Genomic DNA, 24,607 nt, shown 5'->3' with positions numbered 1-24,607 from the left:
CCGAGCTTTGCGCGACCTCCCAGTCAGTCAGACGCGCTGTTACTCCTGTTTACTCCTGTTAGCAATGTAGCTAGGCTCAGCATGGCCAATGGTATTTTTTGGGGCTGTAGTTAGATGCGACCAAACTCTTCCACGTTTTTCCTGTTTACATAGGTTTATATGATCAGTGATATGAAACAAGTTCAGTTACACAAATTGAAACGTAGCGATTTTCTATGCTATGGAAAGTCCGCACTATAATGACAGGCGTACTAACACCTTCTGCGCGCTTCGACAGCGCATTGATACGGAGCTCAGATATCAATGCGCTGCCGAAGCGCGCAGAAGGTGTTAGTACGCCTGTCATTATAGTGCGGACTTTCCATAGCATAGAAAATCGCCACGTTTCAATTTTTTTAACTGAACTTTGTTTCATGTCACTGGTCATATAAACCTATGTAAACAGGAAAAACGTGGAAGAGTTTGGTCACATCTAACTACAGCCTCAAAAAATACCATTGGCCATGCTGAGCCTAGCTACATTGCTAACAGGAGTGACAGCGCGTCTGACTGACTGGGAGGTCGTGCAAAGCTCGGAGAGGTACAGATAAGCTCGTCTCAATTCAGAAAAGAACATATTTCATTATGGAAGTACGGTGGACTGTTCCTTTAAGTGAAAGATTACTAGTGAGTGTATTTTGGTAGGACTAAAATTTTGCATTCGAGTGAATTTCTTTGTGGAGTATATTTTGATAGTATGGTAGTATTTATAGCGCCATTTTTAAATTTAGTTTGAAAACTTTCAGTCAAAGTTTGCAAATGAGCAAATTCCTTTGATGCATTCCGATAGGATTTGGATAGGATTTCTAGTGCTTTTTAAAAATTCTGTTGGAAAGTGTTTAGTGAGAGAGATGCATTTTAGTCGTACTAAGACAGTGCAGTATTTATTTAATTGAGTTGTTACTATTTTGGTTAAATCTTATTAAAATTTAATTTATATATGATATTATAGTTCTCTGTATTTTTACATGAGCTTACAGAAGGAAAACACATTTGATGCAATCCAATAATACTTTCATTCACTGCGACTATTTTAATAAATTATAAACATTCTTCTAAAGCATCACTTGTGTTATTTTCTGTGGGTCTCTGTATGGATACAATATTCAGGCAGAAGCTTTTTCAGCTAAGAATCTGATTAAGACTTCCCTTTCATTGTTATTATATTAAAATTCAAGACAAGAGTATCATTTCAGATTTTTCACTCTGAGCTCTCTCATGCCTGATACATGAATCCCATAACCTATAGTAATTGATAGAACAATATCAACAATTCAAAAACACTTTAATTGTATAAACTTCAAATGGTTTGCAATTAATTGGGATCCACTGTTTATATCGTTTCAACCGCGCATCAGACCCTCGTCCAATTGAAAATGTCGTTCACGCACTTTTCTCCCCCATAAGAATTTTGAAAAGTTGGCAAGTATGCTAGCTACACGACCAGACGAATACATACACATATCTAACATCATTTGCTTGTATCAAACTTACTTTGTTTTAAACCGCAGAGTGTTGGCTGCCATGGCCGCACTTCTTCTAAACTTTTAGGAAGAAGCGTATTTATATATACATATATATAAAATATATATACTTATTTATTTACAATATTACTACTGCATCTGAGCACATTCTCCCTCACGCATTGTACATGTGTTCCGACTGGGCAGCGTCGCACAAATATGACGTCACACAAATACAAACCCGTTCTCTTCCTCATCCTGACGACGCCATTTTCTCTCTAAGACATAAAAGAAATTTCCGTTTAATGTTTTAATATATATATATATATATATATTTAAGAATATTTCGCTTATTTATTCATTTACACAGTTATTTACGAAGATATTAATGATGTTGGAGACTTGTTAGCGTCATTGTCGCCTGTTTAGTGCCGAATAACAAACAGAGCCGTTTCGCCTTCCTTAGGGCACTATAGAGCGCGAGATATGTATTACTTGGTGCACAGTGTAGTGCACCTATATAGGGATCATTAAGCGATTTGGTATTCCGCCGAAGCAACTGCGCTACCTCATATCCGCTTTTGGTTTCAGTTGCTGTCATGCAGCTTGGTTGACCTGAAGGTTTGCTGTGCTGCTCGGGGAAAGTGTTGTTTTATGGCATTTCTGGTTTTGTTTTGTAAGGTTCGTGTAAGCTGAAGTCATTTCTGTTTTGAAAAACAGACCAAAAGCAGTTTCCTTTGCAGTGAAAGCCATGATCACACTGGGTTTACAGGGACTCAGGTGTCTGATGTCCAGCCCGTTTATTCTCAGTAGGTTTTATTCCAGCAGAAGCTCCTGGTACAGAACATATGCACACCTGTTGAACAGGGGAACTTGCACTCCAGTATGTCTAAATATTTGTACCTGATTGTAACCCTATATTTGTTTGTTATTACATGCTGACATGATATGATAACTTGTGTCTCTTGCAGCTGAATGAAGTCCTCACATCCAGAAGTCCTGTATTTCTCAGTGTGAAGAGGACACTGTCTTCTGTCCCTCCGACACCTTCATCTGGAGGCAACAAATCGACAGAAAAGAAGACCGGTGTAAGCAATTTATCTTTATTTCAAACATGTAAACAAACAATGAATAAATAAACAGAAAACAAGAAAAGCAAAACAGCATTTGCAGCAAGAACACGTAAAAAGCCATGAAATTAGAAAAGAAACCATAAATAATATCTCATCTCATTATCTGTAGCCGCTTTATCCTGTTCTACAGGGTCGCAGGCAAGCTGGAGCCTATCCCAGCTGACTACGGGCGAAAGGCGGGGTACACCCTGGACAAGTCGCCAGGTCATCACAGGGCTGACACATAGACACAGACAACCATTCACACTCACATTCACACCTACGGTCAATTTAGAGTCACCAGTTAACCTAACCTGCATGTCTTTGGACTGTGGGGGAAACCGGAGCACCCGGAGGAAACCCACGCGGACACGGGGAGAACATGCAAACTCCACACAGAAAGGCCCTCGCCGGCCACAGGGCTCGAACCCGGACCTTCTTGCTGTGAGGCGACAGCACTAACCACTACACCACCGTGCCGCCCCATTCGCAGTAATATAATAATTTGACTGTGTGGTGGGTTTTTTTTCAGTGTTGGTTATTTACATTTGCCCGATCATTAGTCATAATGTCTTGATCATACATCAGGTCTAAGTGTTTTACTTAGGAAAAGTATATCATGATGTGATTTTATCACGTATCACTTCTAGGTATTATACACTCACCTAGCGTGCATCCTGTATTTTATTTTTCTTGTACAATAGCAATTTGGCAATGCTAACCATGTCATAGGCTACACGTGGAGCGATTAAGCAGATGCCGCTATAGTATGTATAGTATATAAAATTTATTCTTTTTTTCTCTTCTAATATCCAGCTGCGTTTTCAGTTTTGCATGATACTGAAGTGATGTACTGTATTTAATGAGATTTTGAACTGTAGTCTTTTGCTTCTTTGTGCCTTTTTTTTTTTTTTTTTTTAGCCAGTCACATGGAAATCTCTCGCGGTCACATTTGCCTTGGGTGGGACTCTTCTTCTGGGCATGAAATACTTTAAAAAAGAGAAAGAAGAAAGTAAGGCTTTGATATTTCTTTCTTTTTCATTACCCAGATTAACCTGTTTGCCTACACTACCGTTCAAAAGTTTGGGGTCACTTTGAAATGTCCTTATTTTTGAAAGAAAAGCACTGTTCTTTTCAATGAAGATCACTTTAAACTAATCAGAAATGCACTCTATAGATGTTTTCGACCCACGTGACCGTTGCCATGTCGACAAGTAGATGGCGCCATTTTGGCGGTCACAACAATGGCGACTCCCGCTAGCCCAACATGTGGGTTATCGAGCGACATTACACTGTCAATATGCTACTAAACCTAAATTGAATAACTTTAAGAAGTAGGCTACTACTTTTAATATTTAAATAGAAAAACCTACTTTAAAGATTTGTCAAAAAAAATGTATTTTCCCTTTTCACAGCATGCATTGTTTGAATGGTTGCCATGACAACATATATGCAAAGATTTCCAACAACATTTTGTGGCAAAAAAAATTCCATAACAGTCTACTTCAACATGATGCCAAATAAAAGTAAATTCATTGCAGTTAGAAAAATAGTGTCCAGGTTGAGAGAGAGAGAAAGAGAGAGAGAGTTACATTCATCATATAGAAAAACGCATAATAATTAAAGACCCACTGACAGTCATTTCGTATTCATTTTTAAACAAACAATATATGACTCCAAAGATAAATTCTGGTTTTAATTCTTGGTTTAACTGTCCGTTTTAAACATCAGAAGTAATTTTAAATTTCGCGCAGGGAGATTGACCTGGATATGAACTGGGCTCATTCAGAGATGCCGGAAGTGACGTCACATCAGTGTGTCGTTTTTGTTTACAAGTCACTATGTTGGTTCAGTTCTCACAAGTCTTGTGATATTGAGCTGTGGTTTTGTTGTGATTTCCTTGCGTGAAAAAGTTAAATGGCGTCTAACTGAAAAGGGATTATATGTGTGGCTTACAGGCCTCTGCATGCTCTTGCGACAAGGCTTTCGCAGATAGCTTTTCGCAGACAGTTGTAATTTATCGTTGAGCGGGGAGTAATAGGCGTGCGCGATGTTATTCACCGCCACAACGCAAGGGGGCGCGAAGTCGCTAGGAGTAGTTGGTGGGTGTGGTTAGTGGAGTGTTTATCCTCCGGTTACTTATAATGACTAGAACTGGAGTCGTATAGATGTACGTACTTCCTCACTTCCTCAATCAACCGCTCTTCATGCTGCTCCATCTTTGCTCGTGTTTTTAAAAATGGCGGTCGTGAAAACAAAACAAACCGGGAAAGTAGGGAAGCGGAAGTGCGTGTACAGCGGGTAGAGTGGACCAATCAGAGCCCTCTTGTCTGCTGCGCTGTCTGCGAGGCTTCTGCGGTGGTCACAATTTTTGGGAGGTGTGCGCAGAGCGTCTGCGAAGGGGGGGGCTACGCAGACACTGTCTGCGACACTGTCTGCGACACCGTCTGCGAGGACTGGGTTGTCAGCATAAATTGGCCTGTTCTAACACCACGTCGGAAGGAGTGAAACTCCATTCCTTTCCTTGGAAAAAACACCCTGAAATAGCAAAAGAGTGGGAAAGAAACGTTTCCAAAACGCGCGCGAACTGGAAGTCAACAAAATGGTCACGTCTCTGTTCAGCACATTTCGAGGAGCACTGTTTCACTTTGTCGTCCAGAACTCGAAGAACGTTTGATCCAACTTATCCACTGGTGTTGGAGGAGTCAGCTGTGCCGACGTTGTTTGACAGGCCCGGGCCGAATCAATCTGTCAAAAGAGAAACAGATGACAGCAGACCCCCCGAAGGGGCGGTCAAAAAGCGAAAGTCCGGTGGTGCCTTTGCCAAAAGAGAACGAGCCAGGGTACGTGGCTATGTGTTGTTATTCAATACATGTATGTTGTTTAAAATTTGTTGTAACGTCACAAATGCGTCTTATACCATTGCATATTACTTATCAATAGGCCAAAGCAGCTAATACCAGTAATGTACAACAACTGAAAGGCCAATACCTTGTTTCATATATTTAGTTAGGATAATATACATGATATATGTGTGGAGTGATAGATATAAGATGTCATCCGGCATGTTTTGAAAGTTTGTGAACCCTTTAGAGTTTTTGATATTTCTGCATAAATATGACCTAAACTTCTGGTAGCTACTGTATCTAACATGATCTAACAGGAGCTTAGACATGATGTTTTTTGGAGTGGGACCAATAGTGTGACGTGACCAGGACCATATGTTTAAGACATTATGCTGTTTAAACAGAATCTTTAATAGACGTGAGGGCAGACAATCTCGATAGCTTCCCTGCTTCATGTTTTGTTTTCATGCAATCCAGAACGACATACACTGATGTGACGTCACTCACCCTAGCGGCAAAAACGGGCAAATGGCTCATGGCGCTTGTAGAAGCTGGGGCAAAAAACACAAAATCGGCTCTGAAATTCTTGATTTTCTACAAAGACGACCCTTTATTCAAGTTGAGTTTTGGATATTTTATTTCACAATACAGCAATAAAACAATAAATACACATATTACGTGGTGTAAAAAGTTGTCAGTGGGTCTTTAATATGTCTAGTATCGAATTCTAGTTTTGTCCATTGCATATTCACATCTAAAAAGTACATCCCACCCAACAACATGGCTCTGCCTCGCCTGAGGGCACCGTGTATGTTAAACCTAGACTACACGTAAGCCGCCCAAACACTAGTAAGAAGCCCGGTGCCAGGTAGCCTGAACACCACCTAACAGGGTTTACGTGTAGGCTAGGTGCTAGGCTACATGTATAATTTGTCATTTATCTCGCATACGATATCTTTAAACTTTTGGAAAAGTTACCTGAGACAAAATGTTCGCCACACAAACGCGTGTGTTCAGTGGGCTGCCAATTCTCTTGCCTGATCGCCGCGATCCACTTTTCACGACGCTGTTGATCAGCCGGGAACCTATGGAACGTTAATCCAGGTTTATCCCCTCCTCTGTTGTGGCAGCTAACTGCACAACACGTATCAGGCATTCTACGATAAAAGTAAGCGATGAAGAAGATGGATATTACAAGTGTTGTTTGCTGATAAGCATGGCTTTGTTTGACCTCCAAAATGGCGGCGTAAACAGTATCACGTGACCCTATGACGTCAGGTCGAAAACCTCTATATGTTGCTAATGTGGTAAATGACTATTCTAGCTGCAAATGTCTGGTTTTTGGTGCAATATCTCCATAGGTGTATAGAGGCCCATTTCCAGCAACTCTCACTCCAGTGTTCTAATGGTACAATGTGTTTGCTCATTGCCTCAGAAGGCTAATGGATGATTAGAAAACCCTTGTACAATCATGTTAGCACAGCTGAAAACAGTTGAGCTCTTTAGAGAAGCTATAAAACTGACCTTCCTTTGAGCAGATTGAGTTTCTGGAGCATCACATTTGTGGGGTCGATTAAATGCTCAAAATGGCCAGAAAAATGTCTTGACTAGATTTTCTATTCATTTTACAACTTATGGTGGGAAATAAAAGTGTGACTTTTCATGGAAAACACAAAATTGTCTGGGTGACCCCAAACTTTTGAACGGTAGTGTATATCTAACGTTTATAGATAGGAGTACTCTTATGCCGCTTTTCCACTACCAACGCGGCTGAGTCGGGCTGAGCCGTGCCGTGCTGAGTTGGGCTGAGTCGAGCTGTTGGAGTTGCATTTCGACTACAACCGTGCTGAACCGTGCTGGCTGGAAGTGGGTGGACACATTGGGTGGAGTTAGCGAAAGTGGGTGGACGTCACGTGATGTCGTTAAGCAGCGCAAACAGTGACATCAGTGATCTTTTAAGCGGTAGTCTCACGACCCGGATAGTAAACAATAAACATGGAGGACATGGAGTCATTAGTGTTGCTGGTCTTGGTGCTGTGGCTTGTTGTCACCGACAACGCCAACAGATACTGGCAAGAGCGTATAGATGAGGCGAGGCGCATAAGGCTTCAGAAATTCTCGTAATTCGTAATTTTTCTTCTTCTGGGTTTACGGTGTTTACAGATCCCAGCATGCTCGCGGGGCGTGTGTGGGCGTGTGAGGACACTCCTCCTCACCAATCAGTGTACAGGGGAGTGTCTCCTCATGCCCCTAGCCCCACTCGGCTCGGTTTGGCTCGCTTCAGCCCCACTCCAAAACCGTGCGAGTTTTGGGTGCTAAGCAAGGCAAGGCAAGTTTATTTATATAGCACATTTCATACACAATGGCAGTTCAATGTGCTTTACAGAAGCAAAAACAGTAAACAATAGAGAAATAAAATTACATAAAATAATTTTATTTTTAATCTAAAACAATTAATTAAAAGAATTAAAAGAAAATAATAAGAATTAAACAACAGTAGAACTAAAATAATAAAATGCCAAAAAGGAGAAAAAGAAAAAGAAACCAGCAGAATAAAATTAAAGTAAATTTAAAACATGCAGAGAAAGTAAAGATTATAAAAAATGTAAAAATATTAATTATTTAACAGAAAGCATCTGAAAACAGCTTGGTCTTTAACCTAGATTTGAAGCTGCCAACAGCAGGAGCATTTTTAATGTCCTCTGGCAGTTGGTTCCATAGCTGTACTGCATAGTAGCTAAAAGCTGCTTCACCATACTTTGTTTTAACAACTGGTTTTAATAGTAAATTTTTCTGTTGCGATCTGGTAGATCTGATTGGGTTAGGCCGCTGCAACATATCAGAGAGGTAATTGGGCCCTGTACCATTTAGAGATTTATACACCAGCAGCAATGCTTTAAAGTCAATTCTGTAGCTTACTGGAAGCCAGTAAGCAGGGCTGAAGCGAGCTGAGTCATGCTGCTCTAAGGTCGTCGAAACGCGAGCCGTGTCGGGCTGAAGTGAGCTGAAAAAGGGTAGTGGAAAAGGGCCATTATTGCTGGAAATGTGTTTGTTATTAAGCTGTTATTAGTCAATTTGTTTATTGCATCTCAGTTTGTGAAGTACCATCAAACTATTCATGCAGAGAATGTTTAAAGGGTGTTTTGTTTTTTCTCCCCTGTTCTAGAGTTGGAGAGAGAGAGAACAAAGTCTTTAGGGAAACCAAGCCTTGGAGGCCCTTTCTCTCTGATCGATCACAATAGTAAACCTACAAAAAGTGAAGATTATTTCGGCCAGTGGGTGCTGATCTATTTCGGATTCACACACTGTCCAGATATCTGTCCTGATGAACTTGAGAAAATGATTGCAGTCGTGGATGAAATTGGTAACGTGTCTTTTTAAGCACCACTTGGTTCCATTCGACATAAAGTCAGTTTACTTGCTGTCAAGAGAGTGAGTGTTACTTTTTCCTACAGACAGGATAAAGACACTCCCGGATTTGACACCAATTTTGATCACAATCGATCCAGAAAGAGATACACCCGAAGCCTTGGCACCATATGTCAAAGGTAAACTTTTGGCGTCTGTCTCTTTATACTAGAGATATCTTTCAATATCATGATTTCATTGGCGAACCCACCAGGGAAGTAATAGCCCCAGGGTGCTGCCTCGTCCCATACTATTATGCTTCCCTGGAACCCTTATTAGCTGCACTAAAAGGTGGTAGCTAGTATAATGTAATAATGTCTGGCTAGGTTAGTGCATTAATCCCACTGAGCTTTACAGTATATAAAATCTGGAGAGCTTATCGCGAGTGAAGCCATTTGGCCGCCATCTTACCACTCACATCGTATGTATTTGGTTTGTGCTAAACCATCGTATCCGATCAAATTTGCCTCAAGAAAAGTATCTCCTGACTTTTTTTTTCACTTTCATTACCTCCTCTGACTTTCTCCACTTTACCCACATTCCTTACATATCTTTATAACGCGCCCCTTCACTGTTAGTTTTTTTTTTTCTTTTCCAGTCCAGTCTCTGATAATTTTTTTTTGAACAGCTCTTTTACTACTATAATTATTTCAATGGCAATTATATCAGTTTTTCTCTTATACAATCTATCTATCTATCTATCTATCTATCTATCTATCTATCTATCTATCTATCTATCTATCTATCTATCATACACAAAGGCTGTACAGTACTTCCTTTCTATTTAGGACAGTTGTTGAAACAGGATTATTTTCTCATGTTATTTGCCATTTTCACTTCATTCTCACAGTCATGTCTTAACAGTATTTATTGCTCACAAGCTGCATGACTACTGTGACAGTGAATCATGTGACCGGGCGGCACGGTGGTGTAGTGGTTAGCGCTGTCGCCTCACAGCAAGAAGGTCCGGGTTCGAGCCCCGTGGCCGGCGAGGGCCTTTCTGTGCGGAGTTTGCATGTTCTCCCCGTGTCCGCGTGGGTTTTCTCCGGGTGCTCCGGTTTCCCCCACAGTCCAAAGACATGCAGGTTAGGTTAACTGGTGACTCTAAATTGACCGTAGGTGTGAATGTGATTGTGAATGGTTGTGTGTCTGTGTGTCAGCCCTGTGATGACCTGGCGACTTGTCCAGGGTGTACCCCGCCTTTCGCCCGTAGTCAGCTGGGATAGGCTCCAGCTTGCCTGCGACCCTGTAGAACAGGATAAAGCGGCTAGAGATAATGGATGGATGAATCATGTGACCAATAAATACTGTTAAGACATGACTGTGAGAATGAAGTGAAAATGGCAAATAACTTGAGGAAATAATCCTGTTTCAACAACTGTCCTAAATAAAAAAGAAGTACTGTACAGCCTTTGTGTTGGTATAATAGTTTAAATAGATGGATAGATAGAAATAGAAGAAATATACGAATACGCTGTATAAGAGAGAAACTGAAATAATCTCCCTAAAAATAATCTCATCCCTCATCTCATTATCTCTAGCCGCTTTATCCTGTTCTACAGGGTCACAGGCAAGCTGGAGCCTATCCCAGCTGACTACGGGCGAAAGGCGGGGTACACCCTGGACAAGTCGCCAGGTCATCACAGGGCCGACACATAGACACAGACAACCATTCACACTCACATTCACACCTACGGTCAATTTAGAGTCACCAGTTAACCTAACCTGCATGTCTTTGGACTGTGGGGGAAACCGGAGCACCCGGAGGAAACCCACGCGGACACGGGGAGAACATGCAAACTCCACACAGAAAGGCCCTCGCCGGCCACGGGGCTCGAACCCGGACCTTCTTGCTGTGAGGCGACAGCGCTAACCACTACACCACTGTGCCGCCCCCTAAAAATAATTATAGTAATAAATGAGCCATTCAAAAAAAAATGATCAGAGACTGGACTGGAAAAGGAAAAAAACCAATAACAGTGAAGTGGAGCGCTATAAAGATATGTAAGGAATGTGGAGAAAATAACAGGAGGTAACGAAAGGGATATTTTTCTTGGGGCAAATTTTATCGGATATGACGGTTTAACGCATAAATCACACATGATGCGAGTAGTAAGATGGCGGGCAGATGGATTCACTCTGATGAGCTCTCCAGAGTTTATATAGAACTCAGTGATTAATACAAGCTAAGGGAACAGAACAAACATCCTGTTTGTTAACAGATATCAAAAGTCAATAGGGAGTGGTGGGGTTTTTTTTCTCCTCTTTCTCTTTTCTCCTGGTAGTTGAACCTACAAATTAAAAATACTAATAGTCCAGACACACAACTTTTCTTTTCCCATGTGCCCTGGCTACTGATTTGTCCACCTTTTGAATCTTTTAAGGCATGAAAACATACACTGGAAACCAGTTAAAAAAAAAAAAAGATCTATTTATTTTTTCGTATCTGCAGAGTTTTCCCCGAAGCTGATAGGCATGACAGGAACAACGGCACAAATCGAGCAGGTCTCCAGAGCTTACAGAGTGTACTACAGTCAGGGTCCAAAAGATGAAGACAACGACTACATTGTGAGTGTTTTGGGTTTTTTTTTCATTCCTTCAAAATCACACAAATGAGGTGTGAGTAAATTTTAGGTTGAACCTAAACAGTACACTGCGTAAGGGTGAACATTTTAATCCAGAAGTCTCGTCACCTGTAAAGTGAGGTGGAAGATTTCTCGGAAATCTGCACATTGTGCTTGTATTTGTTTAACTAATTAGTTTCATGGTTTTCTAATCCTTTGGCAGTAAACCCAGTGCACTAATTAATTGTATTTTCCACATTTTTAGGAATCAAAGTTGTGATACAAAACGCTTTTATAATAAACACACTGGGTTTGAAATTTTTTTTTGCATCTTTTGTGAATGTGTTTATGCTCTAAACACAGGTCGATCATACCATCATTATGTACCTGGTGGGTCCTGATGGAAAGTTTGTGGACTATTACGGCCAGAACAAGAAATCAGCCGAGATCTCCTCTTCCATTGCGTCACACATGAGGAAGCACAGACAGGCCAAGTAGTGAAGGATGGGAAGGCAAATTTACCAAAACGGACTCCCTTTCTCCTTTTTTTCTTGCTCCAGAGACTTATAATTGTGAATATTCATAATTTCGTTTACAAAATTCATAATTGTGAATATTCATAACTTTTAGATCAACTTCTGTATAGAATATTGTTTCCACTGAACATTTATCCATATGAGAAGAGTCTTAAATAAATACATTCTCTGTTATTTTTATTTGACTGGAATTTGAAAACTATACCGAACTAGCATGAGCTTCCACTATATTGCTGGGTTTCGGTCACGTGACTTTTCTTAGCGGTTTTACTGGAACTGAAATAGCTGGTGGTCTAAACGGCTGCCGTAGTCCAAACAACTAGCGATAACTTATCAGAGTACGCTCGTAATCTAGAAGCCACTGGTTGCTTTAGATATATTCAGAAGATTGCTACGTGCAATGGAATCGACCCCTACAGTCTGGGAAAGAAGGATTTGTCATACGATCTCGAAAACGACCCTTCAGTCGAGTTCCCTGACATCTTGAACTATCTGGTGTTGCATACGTCCTTCTACAGCGCAAAACAGATGAAAGCGTGGAAGAGTATGGAGGCTTACAACTTTTTTGTATGTGGCTGGGTAAAGGACCTCAGTATCAAGTCACTGCTGAATGAATCCTGGATTGTTTTTGCCCGTGTAAGTATTTTTTTTTAAGCTTTTTGTTCATGTCTTTACAATGAAGCGCTGCAAGTTGAAGTGTAAACAAATAACAGTTCGCTTGATTCTCACTTGTGTTCGCGCTAATCTCAGGTAAATCATTCACAAAGATCATCAGAAACCCCTTTAAAGACCTGGATCTTAGTTAAACAAGACGGAGAAGTGATCACGGCGCATTGTAACTGTACGGCTGGGGAAGAATTTTGTCGTGACTTTCATGCATATGGACTTTGTGAGGAGTAAACAAAGAAACGGGTGGAGACTTTAGCGCTTCGTGACTAAAAAAAAAGTACCGTAAAATAACGACACATAGCAAGAAAAGTACTTGGAAAACACTAAAGACATAGCTGAGACGGAGAAACAAACCTTTCACCAAGTGATCACTGCAAACTCGAGCATGCTTCGACTCGGCTCCCTTCGATTTCAGTGAGAGGTTCAAGAGCCACCTTTCTCGACGTCTTTTTGTGAAATCCTGTGTTCGTTCACCTTTTTTATTAGTTCACGGGGAACCCTGAAGAAACTTTTATCAGTTTCACGGTTTGATCGATTCGAACAACCTAAAACAATTCAAGCGTAAGGTATTTTTCATGCAAGTAATGAACCTTCTCCGTACAAATGCTTTGTCAACTGAGCTTTGGTAGACCACCAGCTAAAATTTTGAATAACTAATGAGGCGGATGTGACGTCACGTGAAACCCAGCAATTTATAAAGATTTTGAGTTGTCAGTGGTGTAAGCTAAAAGCCTGCAAACTGTTGATGTCCTCCAAGGCTAGAAAGCAGGCAGATGCAATTAACGATTATTTGCTGAAAGTGAAGTGAACATCAGTGAATAATAACTGAGACAAAGTCCAGGTTATTACCCACCAATATTCACTGCGCCTGAAGCAGATAATTGTTTTAGTATAAACACACAGGTGATTATTTTTTAAAAATCATATTAAAAATAATTTATTTCAAACTTCAAAAGCGTCATGCAAATGTAATAAAAGTGCGCAGACTTGTCACTTATCTATGCCGAGTCACATAAACTCATCTCATCTCATTATCTCTAGCCGCTTTATCCTGTTCTACAGGGTCGCAGGCAAGCTGGAGCCTATCCCAGCTGACTACGGGCGAAAGGCGGGGTACACCCTGGACAAGTCGCCAGGTCATCACAGGGCTGACACATATGGCCCTTTTCCACTACCCTTTTTCAGCTCACTTCAGCTCGCTTCAGCCCGACACGGCTCGCGTTTCGACTATCTCAGAACAGCACGACTCAGCTCGCTTCAGCCCTGCTTAGCACCCAAAACTCGCACGGTTTTGGAGTGGGGCTGAAGCGAGCCAAACCGAGCCGAGTGAGGCTAGGGGCGTGAGGAGACACTCCCCTGTGCACTGATTGGTGAGGAGGAGTGTCCTCACACGCCCACACACGCCCCGCAAGCGCGCTGGGATCTGTAAACACCGTAAACCCGGAAGAAGAAGAATTACGAATTACGAGAATTTCTGAAGCCTTATGCGCCTCGCCTCATCTATACGCTCTTGCCAGTATCTGTTGGCGTTGTCGGTGACAACAAGCCACAGCACCAAGACCAGCAACACTAACGACTCCATGTTTATTGTTTACTATCCGGGTCGTGAGACTACCGCTTAAAAGGTCACTGATGTCACTGTTTGCGCCGCCTAACGACATCACGTGACTTCCACCCACTTTCACTAACTCCACCCAATGTGTCCACCCACTTCCAGCCAGCATGGTTCAGCGCGGTTGTAGTCGAAATGCAACTCCAACAGCCCCGCTCAGCTCGACTCAGCCCAACTCAGCACCGCACGGCTCAGCCCAACTCAGCCGCGTTGGTAGTGGAAAAGCGGCAATAGACACAGACAACCATTCACACTCACATTCACACCTACGGTCAATTTAGAGTCACCAGTTAACCTAACCTGCATGTCTTTGGACTGTGGGGGAAACCGGAGCACCCGGAGGAAACCCACGCGGACACGGGGAGAACATGCAAACTCCACACAGAAAGGCCCTCGCCGGCCACGGGGCTCGAACCCAGACCTTCTTGCTGTGAGGCGACAGCGCTAACCACTACACCACCGTGCTGCCCGTCACATAAACCTGTTTTGAAATAGATAAAATAAATCACAATTCCACCTTCCCTTTGAATAATTTTAGACCGAACTTCGTAGCATCTTTTGTGCTTTTAGGAGCAGCATTTTCTTTCATAATTTGTAATTCTTCCTCACTTATGATGACAAAGCAATCAGCCGCTGTTTTGCCGAGTCACTTGAGGTAATTGGTCGAGAAATTCGGTCTGTTTCGCGATGATTAGCGAACGTGATTTTCTATAATTACCTGCATATTTATACTAGTTATATTTATTATTATATCCCCACTCCAAAGGAGGGGGGTATACTGGTTTACCTCTGTCCATCCATATCTCAGTCCATCCGAAACACCCTTTTTCTCAGCAACCACAAATCACAGCCACTTGGTAGCAAACTTCAGCTTGGGGTTCTACAACCCCGATTCCAAAAAAGTTGGGACAAAGTACAAATTGTAAATAAAAACGGAATGCAATGACGTGGAAGTTTCAAAATTCCATATTTTTTTCAGAATAGAACTTAGATGACATATCAAATGTTTAAACTGAGAAAATGTATCATTTAAAGAGAAAAATTAGGCGATTTTAAATTTCATGACAACAACACATCTCAAAAAACTTGGGACAAGGCCATGTTTACCACTGTGAGACATCCCCTTTTCTCTTTACAACAGTCTGTAAACGTCTGGGGACTGAGGAGACAAGTTGCTCAAGTTTAGGGATAGGAATGTTAACCCATTCTTGCCTAATGTAGGATTCTAGTTGCTCAACTGTCTTAGGTCTTTTTTGTCGTATCTTCCGTTTTATGATGCACCAAATATTTTCTGTGAGTGAAAGATCTGGACTGCAGGCTGGCCAGTTCAGTACCCGGACCCTTCTTCTACACAGCCATGATGCTGTAATTGATGCAGTATGTGGTTTGGCATTGTCATGTTGGAAAATGCAAGGTCTTCCCTGAAAGAGACGTCGTCTGGATGGGAGCATATGTTGCTCTAGAACCTGGATATACCTTTCAGCATTGATGGTGTCTTTCCAAATGTGTAAGCTGCCCATGCCACACGCACTAATGCAACCCCATACCATCAGAGATGCAGGCTTCTGAACTGAGCGCTGATAACAACTCGGGTCGTCCTTCTCCTCTTTAGTCCGAATGACACGGCATCCCTGATTTCCATAAAGAACTTCAAATTTTGATTCGTCTGACCACAGAACAGTTTTCCACTTTGCCACAGTCCATTTTAAATGAGCCTTGGCCCAGAGAAGACGTGTGCGCTTCTGGATCATGTTTAGATACGGCTTCTTCTTTGAACTATAGAGTTTTAGCTGGCAACGGCGGATGGCACGGTGAATTGTGTTCACAGATATTGTTCTCTGGAAATATTCCTGAGCCCATTTTGTGATTTCCAATACAGAAGCATGCCTGTATGTGATGCAGTGCCGTCTAAGGGCCCAAAGATCACGGGCACCCAGTATGGTTTTCCGGCCTTGACCCTTACACACAGAGATTCTTCCAGATTCTCTGAATCTTTTGATGATATTATGCACTGTAGATGATGATCTGTTCAAACTCTTTGCAATTTTACACTGTCGAACTCCTTTCTGATATCACTTCACTATTTGTCGGCGCAGAATTAGGGGGATTGGTGATCCTCTTCCCATCTTTACTTCTGAGAGCCGCTGCCACTCCAAGATGCTCTTTTTATACCCAGTCATGTTAATGACCTATTGCCAACTGACCTAATGAGTTGCAATTTGGTCCTCCAGCTGTTCCTTTTTTGTACCTTTAACTTTTCCAGCCTCTTATTGCCCCGTCCCAATTTTTTTGAGATGTGTTGCTGTCATGAAATTTCAAATGAGCCAATATTTGGCATGAAATTTTCAAAATGTCTCACTTTCGACATTTGATATGTTGTCTATGTTCTATTGTGAATACAATATCAGTTTTTGAGATTTGTAAATTATTGCATTCCATTTTTATTTACAATTTGTACTTTGTCCCAACTTTTTTGGAATCAGGGTTGTATACCGTTTTCAGGTCTGTCGCACATCGACTTCCTGTTTACTGACTGAATGTATTTACGAAACGTATAGCATGGATTTACAAAATTTTTGTAACACTTTTCTCAGCAACTAGAAATCATAGCCACTTGGTATCGAGCTTCATCTTGGGGTTCTATACTGTGTATACCATTTTCAGGTCTATCCCACATCGACTTCCTGTTTACCAACTGAATGTATTTATGAAACCTATAGCGTGGATTTTGACGCTATTTCAATAAGCAAAATGACCATTTACCAGGATGCTGTTTGAAATCCCTGGCGAGAACGCTGCTCTTTACTTACTTGTTTCAGGGTTAATTATTTCTTGAAGTCAACATTCATAATAAGTGTCCTATTCCTTCAATTGCTCGCGTTCTGATATAAGCGAGAGTGGGGGGATACGCAAGTGAGCAGTAGCTCACAGTCGATTTTGTTAAGATTCTGTGCCATCTTTTGAATCCTGATTTTTTTTATTTTTTATTTTTTTGTGTGTCCCCAAATTCTATTCAAGCTGGTCTCAGATTTATTTTGCATCAGAGCATGTTTCCTTGTTTTAACCTACTGGGAAGGTGATATTATTTCTCTCCAGGAAGTCTCATGCTGATCTGGGGTCAGGCTGCTTCCTAGTGGAAACGATAACGATGACAGCCATCGCCAATTCTTTCCTTTGATATTTTTTAGGCCTTTAGAGTAATTAACTGCACGGTGATGTAGTGCCAAGATTGGTCATAGCTCATTCGGTGCACCAACAGTTGAAAAGGAAAAAAAAAGAGACCTGGCTGTTTTGCAGGTGTGGAGCAGTGAGTCTAAAACAACTGGAGTATTAGGATGAATATATTAAAAATAATGGATAAACCTCTAGGAAACTAACTCATTTGGTCTGAGCTCACATTTAACACATCTTTTCCCCCTGTTAAAGTCTACAAGTTATAAAACCATGTAATTCACTTAATTCTGGGAATATTAATAACATTAAAAAAAAACCAAAGGCCACATCCACTCTGTTGGAATCATAACTCCATTACCACAAATATCACATTATAGTATTATCTATAATAGAATAGTATATGTTAATTTTTAGTATGCTGCCCAGGATGCCATGGAAACAGATTCTTGAAATAGCAGAACAGAATTGTCATCACGTGGTAACACGCCGCACATTTTGGAACACATTTTATATGTGCTACCTAATACTTTGGCACTTTCATATCCGACATAGACCAGAAATAAAGAGCAGATTCATGAAAACTGCAGGTGAAATGCTGCATTTTGTGTGGTTTTAATAAAGCCACAGTTTTACATTTCTAACTGCTTTTCAGCCCCTACTGGAAAGGTAAATCATTCATGCCCTGCAGAGCAGCAGCTTGTCTTCCTTTGAAAAGAGCATAAAAGACAAAGGTATGATTAACGGAGGGCGGCACGGTGGTGTAGTGGTTAGCGCTGTCGCCTCACAGCAAGAAGGTCTGGGTTCGAGCCCCGTGGCCGGCGAGGACCTTTCTGTGTGGAGTTTGCATGTTCTCCCCGTGTCCGCGTGGGTTTCCTCTGGGTGCTCCGGTTTCCCCCACAGTCCAAAGACATGCAGGTTAGGTTAACTGGTGACTCTAAATTGACCGTAGGTGTGAATGGTTGTCTGTGTGTCAGCCCTGTGATGACCTGGCGACTTGTCCAGGGTGTACCCCGCCTTTCGCCTGTAGTCAGCTGGGATAGGCTCCAGCTGACTACTTTATCCTGTAGAACAGGATAAATCGGCTAGAGATAAGGAGATGAGATGAGAATCCATTAAGGAAAAGAAGAAGAAACCTTTGTTTGTCACATGCACACTTATGGGCGGCACGGTGTTGTAGTGGTTAGCACGGTCGCCTCACAGCAAGAAGGTTCCGGGTTCAAACCCAGCGGCCGGCGAGGGCCTTTCTGTGTGGAGTTTGCATGTTCTCCCTGTGTCTGCGTGGGTTTCCTCTGGGTGCTCCGGTTTCCCCCACAGTCCAAAGACATGCAGTTAGGTTAACGTGGGGCGGCCTTGGGCTGAAGTACCCTTGAGCGAGGTACCTAACCCCTGACTGCTCCCCAGGTGCTGTAGTGTGGCTGCCCACTGCTCTGTGTGTGTGTGTGTGTGTGTTCACTGCTTCAGATGGGTTAAGTTTGGAAAAGTAGAAAATTTGGTCTGAGTGACAAGAAGAGTTCTTTCAGTTGGTGGAACTTATGGGCCATGGATATACTGTGTCAAATAATAATAAAAAAAACCTCCTAATGATTGTCTATTCTAAGGGTGGCACAGTGGTGTAGTGGTTAGCACTGTCACCTCACAGCAAGAAGGTTCTGGGTTTGAGCCCAGTGGCTGACAAGGGCCTTTCTGTGTGGAGTTTGCATGTTCTCCCCGTGTCCGCATGGGTTTCCTCCGGGTGCTCCGGTTTCCCCCACAGTCCAAAGACATGCAGGTTAGGTTAACTGGTGGCTCTAAATTGACCGTAGGTGTGAATGTGAGTGTGAATGGTTGTCTGTGTCTCTATGTGTCAGCCCTGAGATGACCTGTACCCTGCCTCTCACCCATAGTCAGCTGGGATAGGCTCCAGCTTGCCCGCGACCCTGCACAGGATGAGCGGTTATGGATAATGGATGGATGTCCGTTCTGAGGCACTCTGAATTCTCTGTGACCCAAATCCAGTTGTCAGTGTGCAGTGACAACAATAAACCAGCAGAGGGTTCACTAAACAGTCCACACAACAAACCAGCCAGATTATACCTTGGAAAAAATATCTGTATTTTCCTTTACTCAACACGGTCTCGTTCTCACTTGCTTTCAGTAAGCACTTTATCCTGGTCAGGGTTGTGGCAGATCAGAAGTCTCTTCCATTTACATCACATTTTACAATGATGGCGTTGGGCAGATGGCCTTATCCAGAGCGACTTACAGTGGGGCAAAAAAGTATTTAGTCAGTCATCAACTGTGCAAGTTCTCCCACTTAAAAAGATGAGAGAGGCCTGTAATTTTCATCATAGGTATACCTCAACTATGAGAGACAAAATGAGAAAAAAAATCCAGAAAATCACATTGTCTGTCTGATTTTTAAAGAATTGATTTGCAAATTATGGTGGAAAATAAGTATTTGGTCAATAACAAAAGTTCATCTCAATACTTTGCCAACAAAGGGTATATAACAATGACAGAGGTCAAACGTTTTCTGTAAGTCTTCACAAGGCTTTCACACACTGTTGCTGGTATTTTGGCCCATTCCTCCATGCAGATCTCCTCTAGAGCAGTGATGTTTTGGGGCTGTCGCTGGGCAACACGGACTTTCAACTCCCTCCAAAGATTTTCTATGAGGTTGAGATCTGGAGACTGGCTAGGCCACTCCTTCCAGCTTGTCCCACTTATGTGTGTGGGGTCGCTGCCATGTTGACCCTATTGATCCACGTCATATTAATTGGAGCATAGTTTTACGCCAGATGCCCTTCCTGCCGCAACCCTCTCATTTCCGGGCTTAGGAAACAACCATTCACACCTATGGACAATTTAGAGTAGCCAGTTAACTTAACTGCATGCCTTTCGACTGTGAGGGAAACCCACACAGACATTGGGAGAACATGCAAACTCCACACACAGAGGTCCCTGCTGGCCACTGGGCTCAAACGCAGAACCTTCTTGCTGTGACACGACAGTGCTAACCACCATTGTCAATGCTTATTTCCATAAAATTACATTTTTCTTAAGAACTTGATTTACTGATATGCTTCAAGACGAGTACGGGAGTATGTGACTGTCATGTTCAAAACCAATGCATGGAAGTGCATATACACAGAAACGCATAAAGCCAGTTAGATTGCAACCTTCAACATTCTTAAGCTTGTGGCCAGGAAGGTGCTGCATGAGTTTCTGAGACTGTGACTATATATCAGGAAGGGCAATGCATTAAAGATAGACTGCCTTTCAGATTTTTCAAGTTTAGGTCATAAAAAGAATTTTCCCCGACACCCAATTATTTTTGTTTAGTGGACTGAAAGCTACCGAATTCAAATCACAGACTTCCAATTTTATTAGTTTTTTTTTAAATAGAACAATTAATGAATTTAGAGCCATGTGGCCCTAAATTCTCCACTATTTTCTCTTGCTTCACTATGACACAGTACAAGATACTACATCATGCATCACGTGGTGGGCTTTCCCTGTTCACGCAAGGCATTGTGGGACAAGAGAGAGAACAATAGAGGACGTGAGTGTGAGAATGAAACGTAAAAGACCAACTACTGTAACGGAAAGCGAGAAGAAAAGACATCATGTTGCGAAGGGAAGGAAACGCAGGATCAAACTAATAAATATCGGCGGTCAGCAAGCACCTCGGTATGATGAGCTGTTCGTTTAGCGACAGAATGATGTAACAGTCAGTGCACAGTCAAGGTAAACCTGTAGATGGCAGTAATGCAACACTGGATGCCAGCTGCTGTAAAACCCAAAAGAAGAAGACGATGACGAAGGTAAGCATGCGCACATGGACTTCCTCTGTCTGCTTGACTGCGCGAAGCGAGTGATTTCATGCACATTATTTGCTAGGGAATCCCCTCAAATTAAATAACTTCCCAGCCACAGAACGGCCTGTTTTTTTTTTTTTTTAAGATATTACAGAAATAAACATCACAATGACCAAATTTTAGAGGGAACTAAATTTCACCGATTTTATGAAATTGAAAGGCCATCCACCTTTAAGCTACCATTAGTCAAAAGTGACAGGGAAGTTTTTTGAAAAGCAAATAATCAGTTACCCCTGCCAGTGAAGCTTAACAAAGAAGATAGATGATATTGAAATGTGAAATTCATGATTTTTATATTATGCCTTATGGCAGGGGTCTTCAATCTTATCCGCAAAGGACCAGTGTGGCTGTAGGCTTTTATCCTGTGCAGGGTCGTGGGCAAGCTGGAGCCTATCCCAGCTGACTATGGGTGAGATGTGGGGTACACCCTAGACAAGTCACCAGATCATCACAGGGCTGACACATAGAGACAAACAACCATTCACACTCTCATTCATACCTACGGTCAATTTAGAACCACCAGTTCGCCTAACCTGCATGTCTTTGGGGGAAACCCATGCAGACATGGGGAGAACATGCAAACTCCACACAGAAAGGCCCTCGTCAGCTGCTGGGCTCAAACTTAGAACCTTCTTGCTGTGAGGCGACACCGCTAACCACTACACTACCTGTAGGCTTTCATTTCAGTCCAATAGGAGACACACTTGGTAGTTGACTGAAGACCAAGATGAACTGATTAAATAAGTGGAATCAGTTGTGACTCCTTCTTGCTTAGAGTAAAAGCCTGCAACCAGACTGACCCTTTGTGGATAAGAATTGTGCCTACTGGCAAACATTTTTAGATGCTTATTGTTTCCTAATATCCTCAGAGTAGAAATTGTTGCTCTTCATTCATTCATCTGTAGTAAGCACTTTATACTGGTCAGGGTTGCAGGGGATCATGGGAACACTGGAAATTAGGTGGGAACTTATCCTAGATTTGCAGCCAATCAATTGCAGGGCACCATGCACAAAAAAATCCCAAACATGTGTACACTCATTCACTGTTACAGGTCATTTAGAGGCACCAATCCACTGGCATGTTTTGGGGAGGCAGGAGGAAATCCGAGAACCTTGTGGAAACACATGCCCAAGCTCAGGATCGGACCTGATCAGGACCCTGGAGCTGTGAGGTGGCATTTCAAATGTTGTTTATTTTCAAAGCATATGCATAACAAGTTCACATTAATCATGTGCTGGTTTGAATTTTAAGCCATTCAATATATTTAAAATCACATTTTTAGCTTTTTTTTTTCTATTGCAAATTTGTGCTAAATATTTCACATGGTAGTGGCCCTATAGGGTGGTATAGTGGTTCGCACCGTCACCTCACAGCAAGAAGGTTCTGGGGTCGAGCCCAGCAGTTTCCCTCACAGTTCAAAGATATGCAGTTTGTTCTGAAGGTTGGGCTGAAGTGCCCTTGAGCAAGGCACTTAACCCACAACTGCTCTCCGGGTGCTGTAGCATGTGTGCTCATTGCTCACGTGTGTGCGCATGTGTGTGTGTTCACTGCTTCAGATGGGTTAAATGCAGAGAGGAATTTCACTGTGCTTAAGTGTATGTGTGATAAATAAAGCTGTTCTTAAAAATGTTTGGGAACTGAGGAGACCAAGTGCTGTAGTTTTGAAAGTGAAATGTTGTCCCATTCTTGCCTGATATACAAGTTCATATAACAGTTCTCCTTTGTGTTATTTTCTGTTTCATAATGTGCCAAATGTTTTCAATAGGAGACAGGTCTGAACTGCAGGCAGGCCAGTTTAGCACCTGGACTCTTTTACTATGGAGCCATGCAGTTGTAATACAGTATGTGCAGAATGCGGTTTGGCATTGTCTTGCTGAAATAAGCAAGGCCTTCCCTGAAAAAGATGTTGTCTGATCTGTATAAAACCTGTATCATTCATCGTTAATAGTGCCTTCCCAGATGTGCAAGATACCCATGCCATGCAGACTAATGCACCCTCATACCATCACAGATGCTGGCTTTTAAACTGTACACTGATAACGAGCCAGATGGTCCCTCTCCTCTTTAGCCTGGAGGATGTGGTGTCCATGTTTTCCAAAAGGAATTTCAAATTTCGATTCGCCAGACCACAGGACACTTTTCCACTTTGCCTCAGTCCATTGTAAAAGAGCTCAGGCCCAGAGAAGGCAGCGGTGTTTCTGGATATTGTTTGTATCTGGTTTTAACTTGTATTTGTGGATGCAGTGATGAACTGTGTTCACGTATGATGGTTTTTGGAAATGTTCCTGAACCCATGCAGTGATTTCCACTACAGAATCATGTCGGTTTATAATGCAGCGTCACCCGAGGACCCAAAGATCACAGGCATCCAATATTGGTTTTCAGCCTTGTCTTTTGCATACAGAGATTTCTCCAGATTCTCCGAATCTTTTAATGATGATATGTACATATCAAGGACCTCATCTCATCTTATTATCTCTAGCCGCTTTATCCTGTTCTACAGGGTCGCAGGCAAGCTGGAGCCTATCCCAGCTGACTATGGGCGAAAGGCGGGGTACACCCTGGACAAGTCGCCGGGTCATCACAGGGCCATATTAAGGATCTCACCTCATCTCATCTCATTATCTCTAGCCACTTTATCCTGTGCTACAGGGTTGCAGGCAAGCTGGAGCCTATCCCAGCTGACTACGGGCAAAAGGCGGGGTACACCCTGGACAAGTCGCCAGGTCATTACAGGGCCATATCAAGGATGTGATCCCCAAATTCTTTGCAATTTTACATTGAGGAATCTCATCTCATCTCATTATCTCTAGCCGCTTTATCCTGTTCTACAAAGTCGCAGGCAAGCTGGAGCCTATCCCAGCTGACTACGGGTAAAAGGCGGGGTACACCCTGGACAAGTCGCCAGGGGCCTCATTTATAAAACTTTGCACAGGATTTATGCCAGAAGATGGCGTGCGCATGAAACTCAGAATGTGCGTGCGCGCGGAAATATTCTGATTTATAAAACCGTGCGCACGCACGTTCCATGCCAATTTCCCTTTATAAATCACAATCTGCTCTAAATTTGCGGCACCTGTGCGTACCTCAAGACACACTCACAATTGCCTATAAATATTCAGCGAAACGCCCTTAATGAATAATGATATCTGTGGACAACATGCCCAAAACAGAAGGAAAGACAAAGAAGCGGAACTTCTAGTAGATGAAGTGGAGCAGCGTTGAGCTGTTTTGTTTGGAGGCCATAGTACGGGAGTTACAAATGTGAAAAAAACGTGTGAATGGCAGCATGTGGCTGATGCAGTCAATTCTGTAGCTTCACAAGG

The 24,607-nt window shown here is 42.3% G+C and overlaps 2 protein-coding genes across 2 annotated transcripts in view; one reads left to right on the top strand and one right to left on the bottom strand.

Annotated features, from left to right (window-relative positions):
- tbl3 (transducin beta like 3) overlaps nt 1-1,728 on the bottom strand; it is a 98,765-nt gene extending 97,037 nt beyond the window's left edge. The window contains exon 1 of the mRNA XM_060901722.1: nt 1,534-1,728. Within this exon, the coding sequence (XP_060757705.1) occupies nt 1,534-1,565 (32 nt within the window). The 5' untranslated portion in view covers nt 1,566-1,728. The remainder of the gene's footprint in view (nt 1-1,533) is intronic.
- Nucleotides 1,729-2,081: 353 nt separating this feature from the next.
- Nucleotides 2,082-12,142, top strand: LOC132869275 (protein SCO1 homolog, mitochondrial). Its single transcript, XM_060902612.1, has 7 exons — nt 2,082-2,385; nt 2,474-2,590; nt 3,536-3,626; nt 8,627-8,824; nt 8,916-9,008; nt 11,321-11,436; nt 11,796-12,142. Exons 1-7 carry the CDS (start codon nt 2,254-2,256, stop codon nt 11,928-11,930), a joined length of 882 nt encoding a protein of 293 aa, XP_060758595.1. The 5' UTR covers nt 2,082-2,253; the 3' UTR covers nt 11,931-12,142.
- The last annotated feature ends 12,465 nt before the right edge of the window (nt 12,143-24,607 follow it).

The sequence above is a fragment of the Neoarius graeffei genome, chromosome 20, assembly GCF_027579695.1.
Source record: "Neoarius graeffei isolate fNeoGra1 chromosome 20, fNeoGra1.pri, whole genome shotgun sequence".
Taxonomy (NCBI): domain Eukaryota; kingdom Metazoa; phylum Chordata; class Actinopteri; order Siluriformes; family Ariidae; genus Neoarius; species Neoarius graeffei.
Note: the sequence above shows the minus strand (reverse complement) of the source record. Positions and strands in the feature narration are given on the sequence as shown.